Source organism: Pagrus major, chromosome 7 (assembly GCF_040436345.1).
Source record: "Pagrus major chromosome 7, Pma_NU_1.0".
Lineage (NCBI taxonomy): Eukaryota > Metazoa > Chordata > Actinopteri > Spariformes > Sparidae > Pagrus > Pagrus major.
The window spans coordinates 16,064,703-16,080,822 of NC_133221.1; the positions used below are offsets into that span (position 1 = coordinate 16,064,703).

General features: G+C 38.9%; 1 protein-coding gene across 1 annotated transcript; it reads left to right on the forward strand.

The window, feature by feature from the left end:
* Positions 1-1,137: 1,137 nt before the first annotated feature.
* LOC140999751 (hemicentin-1) lies at positions 1,138-16,067 on the forward strand. Its single transcript, XM_073470272.1, has 19 exons — positions 1,138-1,268; positions 1,363-1,410; positions 2,636-2,692; positions 4,167-4,460; positions 4,555-4,821; positions 5,084-5,371; positions 6,335-6,598; positions 9,209-9,484; positions 10,076-10,345; positions 10,477-10,746; positions 10,898-11,194; positions 12,436-12,708; positions 12,796-12,910; positions 13,457-13,614; positions 13,691-13,792; positions 14,176-14,244; positions 14,906-14,965; positions 15,074-15,142; positions 15,255-16,067. The coding sequence occupies exons 1-19, from the start codon at positions 1,238-1,240 to the stop codon at positions 15,317-15,319; spliced, it is 3,273 nt and encodes a 1,090-aa protein (XP_073326373.1). The 5' UTR covers positions 1,138-1,237; the 3' UTR covers positions 15,320-16,067.
* Positions 16,068-16,120: the final 53 nt, after the last annotated feature.

Consider the following 16,120-nt stretch of genomic DNA (forward strand, 5'->3'; position numbering starts at 1 on the left):
GTACGTGGTTTTCTGCTCAAGTAATACAAATTTACATACAAAATTGATCTGCAGTCAGTTTTATAAATGAAGCTGCAGGTGTTTGCTGACATGGGATGTCATGCAGGTTATGGTGGACCAAATTTTTCACATATTGGTTTTTTATTTGATTTATTTACAAAAAAAAATCAACGAAATCCAAGGGAATTGCAATATGTTAAAAACTAGGATAGGCATAAGACATGTAAACATAATCTTTGAGTCAAAATCCCCCTCCTCCCAAAAGGACTTTATCAAAATCAAAACTTAAACAAACAAAATACAAGTGATTTGTGACATGTTAGAGATACAGATTGCAGGGTGCTCAGGGTCAGAGGTGTGATTAGAGATGATTTTCTGTGTTACACTGACATCTTATGGTGAGACAAAATACTGACTGAAGAACAGAAACGTCACATCCTGACACACGACATCTCAGCCATAGAGGAAGTCATGCTTTACCACAGAGAAGTTCACTTCAGTATTATTTTTTTAGTAATCCTCCAAGTGAGATGAAGTGTGTATAAACATTTTGATTATTCTGATTATTATCAGATGTGTGTATTTCAATTGGAATTAAGTTTTTTCCATTTGCGATTCTAGAGAAACTTTCAGTGTGTGAAAAAAAAAAGCTCATGTCCTCTAAATCACGTCACACCCACAGGCTTAAAAAAGACTGTGAAACTGCACCATGTTAAGATGCCAACATGTAGTTTTATAAAGACTGCTGGTTTTACTTCTGCTAAAGATGTCTGTCACTTGTGAAAATAAGAAGAATACGTTTATTTTCACAGATAAAAATGAGTTTTTTCTTAACAAATAGCACAATAGAGGTATTTGAGTCCAAAGTTTTTTAAACATACTCAACCTGTTTCTCTAAGTAGACATATTTGTTTGGTCTTGTCAACACATACACATTTTTGCATGTTGTTTCAATTCCTCTTCCTTCTTAATTTTGACTTTAAAGCACAAATCAGCAATTCAAATTGTTGAGAGCACAAACATCTGAGTGTGGTTGACCAACATGTTTCCTGTTGCTTATACGAAGAAAAAAAAAGCAGATGTCAGAGAAACAGGAAAGCTGTCGCCTCAGGTTCGTGTAGAAATGAGTATGTCACCAACGCCCATTAATTCAGCAGTCGGTTTCCTTTACTGAACTTCACAGTAGATCTATGACTCACTCAGGAGTGCAGCCTCTACATGTGCAACTCAATGGAAAATGCAGCTTATCAAGGTCTTCAGTGTCATATGTAAGTTTTGAGGCATTTATTTTATATATAGATATTTTCATTTACATTCAAATATGTTTGCCACTAAATATTCGTCTTATTTTTTATTTCACAGATCTCACTGCTGTTTGTGCAGCTCAGGGTGGTGATGACCCCGAGGATGGTAAGAAACATGTTTGACTAACAAAACCTCACAATGTATTTTTGGCACATTGCATTGAATTCAAAACTACAGTTTGAAGCAGTTGGACTAATTGTCAAAAACAAGAAGAATTACATGATAAATATATAAATAAATATTCCAGATTTCAAGTTAACCTCAGTGATTGTAAACTACATTGAATGGTATTACATTTTCTGATCGCCTGTACTCAGTCGACAATAACAATGTTTAGGAAGTAGATCGTGAGGTAAGTTAACATGAGGAACATGAAGTACTTTGTGTCATGAGTCTGGCAGTTCCTGCAATTAGACGCCTGATATTGTGAGTTGATATTTCAGTTTTCTGTGGTTCCAACTTCATGTTTTTACATGGTTAGGTTTTCTAGACTGCAATGTCCCTCTTCCTGTGGTAGATAAAATAACACCTGATGAAACTATATTACATAATCCAGCAATGTGCGTTACCCCTAAGAAATGTATTATGTCACTGATAGGTGTTCCTGTTATCGTGTCACTCTTTTGCATCATGTAACATTGGATATTTCAATCCCTATGTCAGCTCTATTGAATTTATATGATGTTTAATTTGACTGGGTTTTTAATTCACCTGTTTTATGGTTTCGTACAGAACATCAGCAGTTCAGTCAGGGCTGCAACTAATGATATTTGATTGATTGTTTTGTCGTTATAATTTCCACAACTCAAGGAAACATCTTCAAAGAGCTTGTTTTATAAGACCAACAGTCCAAACCAAAAGATAGTAATTTTACTCTCATATATGACAACGAAAAGCAACAATTCTTCACATCTGAGAAGCTGAAGCTGGTGCACATTTGGCATTTTTTCTCGAAAAAATTGCAGCAGTTTCCAAAGACTACTCAGTAGATTTTCCGCAGATTTAAAAAAAAGTATAGTTGCTGCTTGTAAAACACGTAGGCCACTAACACATCTCCACCGCCTTGTACGTGTGTGGGACGGTCGTGTGTCAATTCCAGTTAGCGTTCAGATCAAAGTGTGTGTTGCAGTGTGACTAAATGTAAAAAATATCCTTTGATCTATTATGTTTGCTTATTTTTGCTCAAAAACAAGCTTTATTTTCTTTTAAATTAATGTTGTCTGTCACATTCATTATGAATTACTGCTAAAAACTGTAAAAAGATAAACCATCTGCAGATTCTGGCACAAAGTCTGGCTATTCTGTTCTGAACTCTCCTCTCATCCAACAGTGACCAACGTGTTCAGAGACGTTACTCCGACTACACCACCAATTACAACTGCCTATGGTGAGATTTAGATTTTAACCTCATGCATCTTCAGTAAATCTTTAAAGGCTTTTATTTGTAAATCCTGTAGATTTAATGTGGAGAGGTGTTACTTCCTGTAATGAAGTCAGTGTGACACATTTTCAGGCAATAATGAGAATATAGACCCTTAATCATGATGTACTTTTTGCATTGGTTTTGGACGGTAAAATCTCACAGACACATACGCATTGGAAAGCAGAGGAATACAAAATGTCAGTCAGGCCTGCACACTGTGAATCAGCAAATGTCACCTGTGAACTCATCATGGGCGTAGTCGGAAAGTTCTCACATTCTGGTATATTTTTACTGTGTGTATTGGTTTGTGTAGATGATATAATTGTCCGCAATGTGTCTCTCACACCTTTTCGAGGAAGCCGGTTGAAATTAGCAGAATGAATTGATTGAACTGTTGTTGAATTACAAATATATTATGCAAATGTTATTTCTATTTCCAAGTGGATTTTCTCTCTGAAAATCTTTGTAAATGTCCTGAAATCATTTTAACCGTTGATGGCTGATTTATTTCAATTTTGGAGCCTCATGTGTTTCGTTATTAACTGCACTTTTGTTAATAAGGAAACACACTGCCAACGGAGCTTTCAGTGTCATTGCCAATACGACTTTTTTCTATTTCAGAAAAAAATATTTCTATTTCTTATCTTATCTTAAATATCAAGACGAGAAGAACTTCAAAAGGCTGCTAATGCCATTTGCCCTAAATGTGCATGGCTATTTCAGCATCATGCTTTTAAGAACAAAAACTCCTGCATACTGTCCTCTAGCTATGAGGTACAAGATTAATTTATTTTTATTTTACAACACCACAGTTGCAAAACAAAACTGAAGTTTGAGACACAAACTATTTTAAAGCAAAAAGATGTAGAAACAGTCATTTTGTGGGATTTGGCGCCCCCCACAGTTTCTGAGTGCAACACCACTGTCATAAATAACATATTCCAAGTCTCTAGCAATTTGTCAGATGTAATGTAGGCACAAACTACAAAGACAACTCAAACTTGCATCTTGAAGTAAACATGTATGTAACGCTGTGATCTTACCCGCTCACTGAAGTTACATAATGCAGAAACAAGTGATAGAGGGTGGAGTGGCTGAGACGGAGACACCATTCACCCTAATACAAGACACTGTACCATCAAAATGATTTTGATGCTGTTATAAAATGTAAAACATTAATTAATGTTGCTTTAAAGAGCGGAGAGCCTGACAGTCTGGGTAAATGAAGCTGCTTCGTAGTCAGGTGGCATGACAGCAGACACTTCTGTATGTCTACACGTTCTTACAGTTTTCCTGAATGCAAGATAAGATGTGTGCAGGAGTTTTTTGTTCTGATTTTATCGACCCTCGGTCTTCTCTGATGCACCTGTGTGTGAGTATAATGTTTTTTTTTAAATCATGTTAATCTAATCAACAATATTTTTTAATAATCTTCCAGTGCCTCCCGTACCATCGCTGCAGCAACAATCAGCCTGGTTGGATGTGTTCCCTTCTGAGAAAGTGGTGCTCAATTGTAGCGTCGCTGGCAGCTCTGACTGGAGCTTCACCTGGTCCAGAAGTGGACAGGACATACAAGCTTCAGATCCAAGTGTGTCTTTGTCTGCTGAGGGATCAGTTCTTACAGTTACTGCAGACGCACAAACATCGTCTGGAAGCTATTCCTGTAAAGGCCTTCACAAAACAAAAGGCGTTACCACTCCAGAGAGCAACACACTCAAGCTGACAGTTTATCGTAAGTTTTATTATGTTCCATCACCCACTCCTGAAGACAGCGAGTTATATAAAATAATTGAAATGGTACCTTTCTCTTTCTTCTCTCTGATCAGCAAACGTGCCCAAGCCCACTCTGAGCCAAAGTCCAGACTATGCTGAAATGTTCCCCAAAGAGACTGTCACCTTCACATGCACGGTCGATGTGTCCTCTGAATGGGAATATCTGTGGTACCATAATGGAATTGAAATACAAGCACCTAATGGCAATAGCTTTCGCATAGATTCTATAGATCATCCACACAGTGGCGACTATCACTGCAAAGCCAAGAGAGGTTCATTCTACACAGATGACAGTAACAAAACAACTCTGAAAGTCTCTGGTAAGTTGAACAAACTGTGTCATCACTTCACCATCAGCTAGGTCAAACTGCACCTCAGTCTGACCACTTCATTCACATCTACATACTGTATATGAGCCTTTATGCTCATGTATAGTACTTGTACCTGGGAAACTGCAAGTTTAGATAATGCACTCGACCTTTCTGTGTTCCTTCCTCCTGCTCTTCACTGATCATTTTAGTTGGGTTCTATCTTAGATTCCTATCAAGATTTTTAAGATTTCTTGGCGTTGCATATTTTCAGACCCACCTAAACCATTCCTGAAGGTGCTGACTCCCTGGGAGGAGGTGTTTGTAAACGAGACAGTGGACTTTGGGTGTGAAGTCGACAGCCCTGACTGGGCGTTCACCTGGTACCGAAATCAAGTGCAGATCAAGGGCGATCCGTACCTGTCCCCGGATAGAGACGAACCATACTTCAACATCACCTCGATCACTCAAGATTACCAAGGAGGCTATGCCTGCAAAGCTCACCTCGAAACTAGGGGAGTGATCTCTGAATTCAGCAACACAGTTGACATCATAGTTTATGGTGAGTGTTCATGACTCTTAATCACATAAATGGGAAATAAGTTAATTCACTTTATTTACAGAGAGTTACGTGGGGCAATTGATAACACTCCAACACTACACATGAAACTACCGCAACAGCCAGTTAGCTTGGCTTAGCGCAAACCAGGAAACAGCGGGAAACAACTAGTTTTGCTCTGCCCATAAAGTCACAAAACCTTCCTTCTAGCACCTCTAAAACACATTAGCCTAAATCTTATCTGTAGACATGTTGTGGTTTTACAGCAGTTGTGTCCCAGGCTCTTTCTTGACCACTAGCTGTGATTTTGATGAGTTTTTTTGTCATCGTGAGGCTGGTTGGTGGGTTTGTTGTTTGGTCAGTTTGTTTATTCAGCTTATTCAGTAATAAGAAGGAAGAGAGTTTGTTTATAAGGTTTGTTTAGGCATAAAAAAAAATCAGTCAATGAAGATCTTTTTTTGATTAAAAGCTACATAGTGCACTTTTAAATAATCCTGTAGTAAACATGCTGTATATTAACCTGTCATTATGGAATGCTATTAGATTTGAACGTATTGTCTCTGCCTCTTTCTCCCATCAAATGAAGGAATAATTGTATTATATTATGTCTGTTCTCTTTCTTTTGACTTCTTGGCTAAATTAGCACTGTCCAATTGTGTGCATCTAACCTCTGTACCATGATTGGATGAATAATAAGACCAAAATTTCCATTTCGTCCTGTTTTGTATTTGATGTAAATAGATTTCGTCATAGTTTGTTTCATCATAAATTCCTCTTTTTTTAAAAATCATCTTTATCTTTAAGAAAACTATGCCGAAAGTTATCAAGAACATGAATAAGCACATTTCCCCAGGATGTTAAACAAGAACTACTGCTTTATGTTAAAATTCAACTTCATGGGCCTGTGACTGCTTCTCATGGTTTTGGTGGAGCAGTAATATGTTGTAAAATTCCTTTCTGTTTTAGAAAACACACCAAAACCGACACGGAGCAAGAATCCTGGATTCAACCCGATGTATGTTGGGGAAACTGTGAACTTCACCTGCAATGTTAATGTGTCCTTTGGCTGGGAGTATCAGTGGTACAAAGATGGAGAGGCTGTCAATCCAACCGGCAAAAGCATCATCTTCAATCTTAGTCTTTCTGATGGGGGGAAATACGGGTGTACAGCCAGAAGAGGTGAATCAACGTATACAGACATCAGTAATGTAAAACAACAAGAGGTTCTTGGTAGGTAAAAAAGTAATTTTATTTATTAAGCATTGTGTTTACACAAAAATTTACAATTGTTTGCTGTAAATTTGCAAAATGCTAATCATCTTTTATTGATTGATTTCGTGTTGCTAAGGCTTCAAAAACTACAGACCATTCTTGAATTGAATGAAACTGCATTCGAGCATCTGGCTTCCGTTATTTTATGCATTTTCTGTTGAAAAAGGATGTTGTGGTGAAGCAGAGCGCAGGGAGGGATGGCTCAGAAGTGTGTGCATGTAAGTTAGAAGGAGCGTATTACTTAGAGAAGGCAGTTAAAAGATGTATGAGTTGACATCATCAACGTTATTTTACTTCAGGGTTGACTGGCCTATTTTATCCACTTATTGTTTCCAATGTTTTAATCTGTAATCAGATTTTTAATTTACAAAATCATTTCAATGCTGCTTTCATCTGCTGTTGTTATATCTGTAGAAAAACCTGGTATATTTACCTGTTGTGGTCAAGTTTAGAGATGAGTAAGGCTTTATTTTGATGGTTTTTTTTTCTTCTGGTACTGTACTTACAGTTGAATGTTTGAGCTTCACTGTGTAGAATGATGTTTGTGCAGAGTTTGACACTATGAGGCTGTTTTTACACTCATTATGGAAGTGTCAATTTTCTCCGTGATCATTGAAAATCAAGAAACCTGAAGCCTCCGGAGCACAAACACTGAGAATAGAATTTTTAATAAGGGAAAAGGACAAGGTGCCATTATAAGGGTATTTTATTTTATTTAATTTTAGTTTATTTATTTGACATGGACATAACCGTATCACCGGTGCTGCAACATTCAACCATGCACAAGCCCCAGATGCACTGCACTTACTGTGTGTAGTGTTTATAGCAAGATGCTAATTTACAACACCTGTCAATGGGAGGCTTTTTAAAAGTCAAAGCTAGAGAGAAGGAAAAAGAAAAGTTAAAAATACAATGCAATCATAAATGCAATCAAGATAAAAAATACAAGTACAAAAATACAAAGCTATGTAAGTACAGAGGTGTGTGCTTTTGTAGTAAGTGTGAGAGCAATGTTGTTTCTCTTTCAGTTATCACATAACACCTCTGTTGCCTTTTCAGCTTGGCGGGTAGACAATTAATCTTTAACAGAGCATATCCTTTAACTTAGAAGACTGATCCAAATGAGGTTTTGCACATTTTGCACATTGCACACAGTTACCATTTAATGAGGCCCATGTGTTGCCTCTACCTGAATCCTGGTGTCAGGGGTTGGAGCATGACCATATAGGCAAAGTTTAAATCGCTGTGGTTTATGAAGCTTTCAAAGCTGAACATACTATGTTTCCCTAAAACACAGCAATGGTGCCATCTCATTGGTTTTTGTCCATGATTTTAATTATCTGGTTATGTAGTGATATGATGGGTTTTAAAGTTGATTGTGAGGCGTGCGACCGGGAAGTAATGCAGAGCTGTGTATTAATACCACATTGCCACGTTAAGGACTTGTGGTAATTACAAATCTATTCTGGAAATACCCTGTCAGACACACATTACAGAATTTTTCTATAAGCCTTAAAGGGGAATTTAAGTATTTTTAAACCTGGGCCCCATATCAACTTGTTGTGGTGTGTAAATGATTCATACTTACCAAAAGTTTTGGACTCAGTCTAGATCGCCTCAGCTGGCTGCCAGGACACGGCTGCAATGGCTGCAATGTAATTCTTTGGGCAACTCCGACTGTCGATGTTACGCCCACTAAAGATGTTTTTTTGACGCTGACGGGCTAAAGTTGTTATTCTAAGTGTCTGACAACATTACGGGAATGATTCCTGTAGAGAAAGACATTTTTGTTCAATAATAAGATCTCGTTGGGGAAGTCTCGCTCTGAAATCTCGCGAGAGGTGAGTTGTTACAGTCGTCGCCACATCCAGATTGTCAAAATCAGTTAAAAAGTCATCCATGACTTTGGAAATACATTCTTGCTGGCAGTTCCTCTAAGTAAATTCCAAACTCTTTCCATTGTCGCCTTCTTGCATCAACTCACCTCCTGCAACATTTCATAGACTTCCCCTTGATGGAGATTTGCGTTTCTGGTTACAAAGGTTACAAAAAGGTCTCTCTCTGTAGGAATTGTTTCCGTAATGTTGTCAGAGCCGTAGAATAACAACCTCAGCCTGTCAGTGACAAAAACAGGCACTTTTAGTGGACATAACTTTGACCGTCAGTGTTGCCCCTAAGGATTACGTTGCAGCCATTGCAGCCCTCTCACAGCTGCAAGCTGAGGCGATCAACTGGACCAATTCCAAAACATTTTGTACGTATAAATTATTTACACACCCAAACATGTAAATGTAGGACCAAGGTTTAAAAATACCAGAATTTCCTTTTCATACACGTGCGTAGGGGCTCCCTAAAGCTCCTGATTTAAGTTAGCATAACACCCTAGATTTTACTTTGTCCTCTTTTATGTAAGCATGATGGTGTTTAGATCAGTTTTGTTGTGTATGTTAGAAACAAAAATGGCACGAAAAAAAAACACAATCCCATCTTATGCTTTATACTCAATGTTAAAATCAATCCGGTTATTTGTAAGGGCATGAAGAGTAGCTAATGTCTGTTTCTCTTTAGAAATTCCTGTTCCATCTTTGAAGAAAACGACACCATGGTCGGATGTGTTCCCTGCTGAGAGTGTGAAGTTGAGCTGTGAGATGAATGACAGCTCTAGCTGGATTTATACATGGTACAAAGATGGACAGAAGGTCCAAGCAGATGGTGGAAATGGAGCTACTCTTTCCATCAGCTCTGCTTCATCTGTACATGCAGGACAATATAATTGCATGGGACACCTGAAAGGCAGGTCTGTCAGCAGCAGCAAAAGTTCTGGATTTGATCTCACAGTACATGGTGAGTTTTCTTTTTTAAAGGTCCCATATTGTAGGAAGAGAGATTTCATGTTCAGGTTCAAATGCTTTATAAATACTGTGAAAGTATCAAAACCCTTTAAATTAGCTGTCTGGACTTCTGTAAGGTTGTGATGTCACAGCTATACAGTCTCCACCCTCAGCACGGTGGGTGGTGCTTACTCAGGTCTGTGAGAGCTGACCAATCACAGCAGACTGGGCTTTATGGGAGGGAGCCTTCAGCGACAGACACTAAAACACAGTGTTCAGACAGAAGATGGACAGCATGAGAAAAATGTGTTTTATTGAACATTAAAGCATGTAAACACCCAAAATAAAACTATGAACCTGAAAATGAGCACATCATGGGACCTTTAGGTTTACATTAAAAATAACAATATAATATCTAAATCTACTAAACCAGTAATAACAATTGTTTTCTCAATATCAGGGTACAATTAAGCATTTTGGGATTATGGCAGAAGTTTGGGTGTAATAAATGTCTGTTTAGGCACCTCTTGTAAAAGCTTCTCTTTTCACTATATGCAGCGTAATTTTGCACGCTAATGGCAAATGTATGTTTACCGACCCTCAGGTGAGAAACCCAGTGTCACACTGACGCAGGATCCAGACTACAAGGTGATGTTCCCTGGGGAGTCAGTCTCCTTTAGCTGCGACATTGGGGTCTCCTCTGGATGGAAGTACCAATGGTACAAAGATGGCCAACGTCTTGGCCACTCTGAAAAGACGTATCAAATCCACCCCATTGGAACAACAAGTGGGGGATCATATGAATGCCGAGTTCAAAGAGGCACAGATCCAGGGGTCACTTACTCTAGTCAGCCTATATCCCTTAAAGTTGAAAGTAAGTTACTGTTGACTTCCTCTAAACATTTATTTGTCGTACGCAGGTCGTTAAATGAGTTTTCCAGCTAATGTCTCCAGGTGTTGATATCACAAAATACACACAGCTACATTTCTTTTTTCTGCATTTAGACAACAAGCCCAAGCCCTCGATGACTCAGCATCCAAATGTTGACAAGCTGTACACTGGAGAGCCCGTGTCCTTTGAATGTCAAGTTAAACTCTCATCTGGTTGGGAGTATTCCTGGTACAAAGACGGAAATCGACTCTCTGTCGACAGCAGCACGTATAACATCAAGGACGCCAAATTATCGAGCAATGGGATTTATAAGTGCATGGCCAGAAGAAACAAAACTATGTATGACACAGAGGACAGTGATGAACGGTTGTTAACCATATCTGGTGAGCCAGAGAAAGTTACTTTGTGTTTACATGTTGTGTATTATTTACAGGAATAATCTGTGATTCTGGATTTGATGTTATAAAATGTTTAAGGTAAAAATCAAACACAAAGAGGATATTAGAAAAGAGCTAACATGTCTGTTTCTTTTAGAAATTCCTGTTCCATCTTTGAAGAAAGTGACAGAGTGGTTGGATGTGTTCCCCGCTGAGAGTGTGACGTTGAGCTGTGGGATGGACGGCAGCTCTGACTGGAAATACACATGGTACAAAGATGGACAGGAGGTCCAGAAAACACCAGATAATAATGTATCTTTTGATCTGGATGCAAGTACGCTCAACATCTACTCAGCTTCATCTTTAAACCGTGGACAGTATAGCTGCTCAGCAAAGCTCAAGAGCAGATCTGTCAACAGCAACTCAAGTTCTGGACTGACACTCAGTGTTTATGGTGAGATTTAGTTTTTCTTCTTTTTTGACACAGTTCTTTAAAGACATTATTCTCAAACTGCTGTACAAATACCACTGGTCGTATGTGAGCTCTCTCTTGTGGTACCCAGAGGAATCCAACTAATGTTTTTCTGAAAAATGAAAGTCAATAAGTTAATTTAAAAACGTATAATACTATCAAAATACTGCAGTTTTGTCTTACCTGTAATATTTTTATTTCAGTCTGCTATGTAGTCAGCAAGACGACGTAGAATACGTCATTCATGATTAGTTACGAGCTAAACTGTAACTGTGATGACAAGATTAGCGGAGGTAAAATGAAAGGTTAAAAAATACGACAAACATTGCCAGAACTACAGGGACGAGAAGTGTGGAACAGATGGAGTATAATTCGAGCTGTCCTGTTGAAACTGAATTTGACGACAGTAAATGTGAGCAGCAAACGGCGCAAAACAGTTAGCTGAATAAAGTAGGCTACGCTACCGTATTTTGACATTGGTCATAAAGGTGGTACTTAGCGAGCCTAATGTTTTTTGAGGTGGTACACAATATTAAAACACTACTTTAGAGGAATAGTTTTTAAAAGGTATAGTTGCTGAGGGTTCGATTAGAAAAGCGATACCAGTATAATATCTGTCCTGTTCAGTTTGACACTAGACCTACAGCTGGGAGATGTTTAGTGTAGCTTAGCATAAAGACCGGATGAAGGCTAACTGTTCGCCCCTGCTTCCAGTCTTTATGCTAAGTTATGCCAACCATCTCTTTCCTGCAAATAAAAGTATATCCCAAAATATCCGACAATGTCTTTAAAAATACAATATGTGAGAACGGGCCACCTGCCACTACTGCAGCTAATGGTAGCTGCCGTTAGCTAGTTAGCTCACTTAGCCATGCAGCTAACAGTCCAGGAATGGGAGCTTGGAGCACCGGGGAAGTGTTGGTGTTCACACTGCTAGCACAGGAGCTTTAGAGCAGGGTGGGCTGAGGCTAACTGGTTAGCATGCTAACTTCAATAGACATCTGTATATCTGTATGTATAATGTTAAACCTTCAAACTCACATTCTGTTGCTAATTTTCAAGCAGAAATTCATACAAATTGCTCCTTTAAGTAAGCTGAGAAATAAAGTTTTTTTTTAAAGCATCTAGTTAAAGGCCAGCTTTTTCTTTCTGTGGGCTGTGCAGTGTGATATACATCAAAATGCTGTCACACTAATAGCATCGGCATTATTATCCCCCCTCAGATACAACACCCAGAGTCACGCTGATGCAGAATCCCAGTCATGAAGTGATGCACACTGGAGATTCAGTTACATTTAGCTGTCACATTAATGTCTCCACTGGATGGAAGTACTTGTGGTTCAAAGATGACAGTCCACTCGCTGAATCTGGGGAGAATCACAACATCACCTCTGTTCTGACAAAAAACACTGGATCGTACAAATGCCAAACAAAAAGAGGAAGCAGTGCAGTCTTCCACTCAAGCCATAGTCAGGCTGTAAAACTCGACGTTAAAGGTACATTTTTGTTCACTCCACTCTAACATTTTTCTGTATGTGCATGTAGTAAATGTGTTTATTAAAGGTTTGATTGTGTGTCTACAGAGCGCCCAAAGGCTGATATAATCCTGTTAACTGGCTGGTCAGAGGTCTTCTCCACTGACAGCTTGGTGCTCAAATGTGGGGTGCAGAACAGCCAGGACTCGTGGAACTACACATGGTAATAATGCCAGTTAATACCAATTTTTGTGGGAGTCTCCCTATTTTTAACCAATTTCCCTGCTTTCGAATCAAACAGGCGCTTCTTAGTTTCTATGTGGGATATTTATGACATGCATCACTCGTCCCCATAGCACTCCACTCAGTTTGCCTCTGAAAATGGATATAAAAGGTCAGCAGAAGAACAAATTCACTTGCATATTTCACTCAGGGACCAAAATGCAAGACACTAAGGCAGGCACGAAGACCTAAAAAAAAACTAGCTTTATTTACGTAAAAGCTGACCTTCCAAAAAAAATGCAGGCAATGAAAGCAGGAATCCAAGAGTAGAAAAATATTAAAGAAGTACTAACTAGGATAACATAAGGACAAAAACAGACAAAGTTACAAAGAGAGAGGGAAAGACACAGACTTGAATACACAAGGGATGGAAGACTAATAAGAGACTGGTGAAATTAAGAGGACAATCAAAAAGGTCATGTAAAAAATGGCACATGAGGATAGATTTATCCTGTCTGAATTCTGTCCTTTCTGAAAAATTAAACAGGTTCAAAGAGAACCAGCCAATTGATGTGCTGCCCTCTGAGAAACATATAGTCACACCCCAGAACGACCCTGACCAGAGCCAGTACACATGCCGGGGCATTCGCACCGGGAGACCGTCTTACTCAAAAATCAGTGATCATCTCAGAACCAAGAACCTTCGTGAGTATGACTGAGCTCTTGTAGTTTTGAGTTTTTACCCTGCAAGTATTCTGTCTCACTTACATTTTCTGTTTAGTTTTGAAGAGGAGGGTCCTTCTTTCCATCTCTGGCTGTATCTTCTTTGGCATCATCGCTGTCTTCATTGGATGCATTATCCTCAGATTCACCCGCAAACCAGGTTTGGTTTAGTCTTCATTGCTCTCACGGTGTTGTTTTTAGCCGCAGCTGTTCAGCCCCCCAACATAGGACAGACATAATTAGCGATCAGCTGGTGAACATAGTTGAGAATTTAGCTGTTGAAGAGTCAGATATTTCCCTCAAGAGTTGTTAGAGACCAGAAGCAGAGATAAAAGAGAGTCAATATTGAGCTTGCATTCACCAGGTGACTAAAAACACAACTGAGAATGTTGCTACGTAACTGCTAGATGCGTAAATAAGCAACTGTTTGCGTCTATGTTGTTTTCACACCTTGTCTCCGCTGCCATGAAAACGTAGTTCAGCTCAGGTTAACAAACAATAGCCACAATGAGGTGACCTATTATCTTCTTCTTTTTTTTTAAGCTGCTGATGAATACAAGCCAGAAGAAGCAGAGCTGTTTGCCAGAATGGACCAGATAAAGGACCGTGATGGTAGGTTGACACCGCCCCTCGTGGCTTGTGGTTTTGGTCACCATTTCCTCTTATGCTGCAGATGCAGCCCTACTAGTGATTCATTTCTGAGCTATTACGAAAATTTACATTTGTGTAACTATCCACTTGAGCCTGACTTTCATTGTTTGTCGTTGGTGCTATTTTGTTACAGGAGATATATATGTCTTATTTACAGGTTAATTTCAGGTTTTTATTTTGGTTACTGCTAGAACATGCTCACATACTTGAATGCTCAAAAAATGCATCACTTTTCTCATACTGTCCATTGTCCCTTAAAGGCCTCTCCAGAATACCCAGTCTGCTCTGATTGGTCAGCTCACACACACCTGAACCAGCACTGCTAATAACAACAGAGCAGCTGTGCTAAATCAATTCTTGTGTGCCAAAAACAAGCGGCTAGGCATAAATGATGCAAATGTGTGACATGGCGACATAGTGTGATGTCACAAAGTCACAGAATTAAAGGCGAGACTACTAACGAAGCGTTTCAGGAGCAGTGTCTTCTGTGGGAGAGAGGAGCTTCTGTTGGCTTTTTAACTGTCAGGACATTTTACATGCGCAAGATCCTATATAACGCACTGAAGAAAAGGGGGAAAAGCATTATAGGTTTCTTTTAATCATTCATTCCTCCCTCTTGCAGATGCTCCCTGTCCATTGGTTCAGTACATCACCGATGCAGCACTGAATGCCTCACCAAAAGGTAAAGAACACACAGATAAGTGAAGATAATCCAAAAACTATATAACTGTGAAAGTGTGTGTCAATTGTCTTTTCTTTGTTGCTTTTTTAAAAACAACCTGACCTGCAGAAGGGGATGAGAACGGCACGATTTGCAGTGAAACAACACCGTTACCAATAACCTCGCAGGAGGAACAAGGTAGTAAATTGTATTACAAATGCACTTTTCCAATACAGCATTTTCCCTGTGATGACAGACGCTGTGCCAGTTAGTGTATTTCTAATTCAAGTTTCCACTAATGTCTTTCTAGTTGTGACGACTGAGAGCCAAGACGAGACAGACAACAATGGTGGGCTGGTTTCTTTTAAACAATGAGTCACTGAAGATGTATCCGCTTAGTTTCAGGCAAAAAAAAAATTTAAAGAAGTGGGAAAGCTCAAGCTGTGTACATCATGGGAGATTTAAAGGTGCAATGTGTTAAAATTGGCATGAGCAATAGCTAACTGCTGCTCACTATAGCTGCAATTTGCAAGTTAGCTCAGTTAGCCGAGCAGCTAGCATTTCGGACTGGGAGCTCGGAGAACTGGGGAAATGTTGGTGTTATTACTGCTAGCACAGGAACTTTGGCCCAGGACAGGCCGGGGTTCGCTGGTTAACTGTTATTTCTTCATGTTCTGTTGATAATTTCAGTGAATTTCTGAATGTTTCCAACCAAAAGTCTAACATACTGCACCTTTAAGGCTCATCTTGTCTTGTCTGGCTCAGCCTTTGAGCCTCAGCTGTGCTTTGACCTGAATGTGCCAACTAACAGGCATTGCTGTATAAATGTGTACAGATTTGTTCTGCATCGCACAATACTGTTGAAAATTGTACATATTTTAGCAAATACGTGTGTAAAACATTGATATGATGATATGTGGAGATTTTTTTAATTCTTAGAACAAACACCAGATGTCAGTAGATATACCAAAGCTTATTTAATGTGTTTAAATACTTGAGCGTTCATGTTATAGGCAACCAGTTTGATATGTATATTTATCTACAGTAAGTGATGCTACAAAAATGCCTTTCAAGCATTTTGTGTCTCTTTATGAAATTGTGGAAATAAAAAATAAAAAATGTTGCCATGAGTATTTCTATAAAACTAATATTAATCTGCACCATCAAGAAACACGT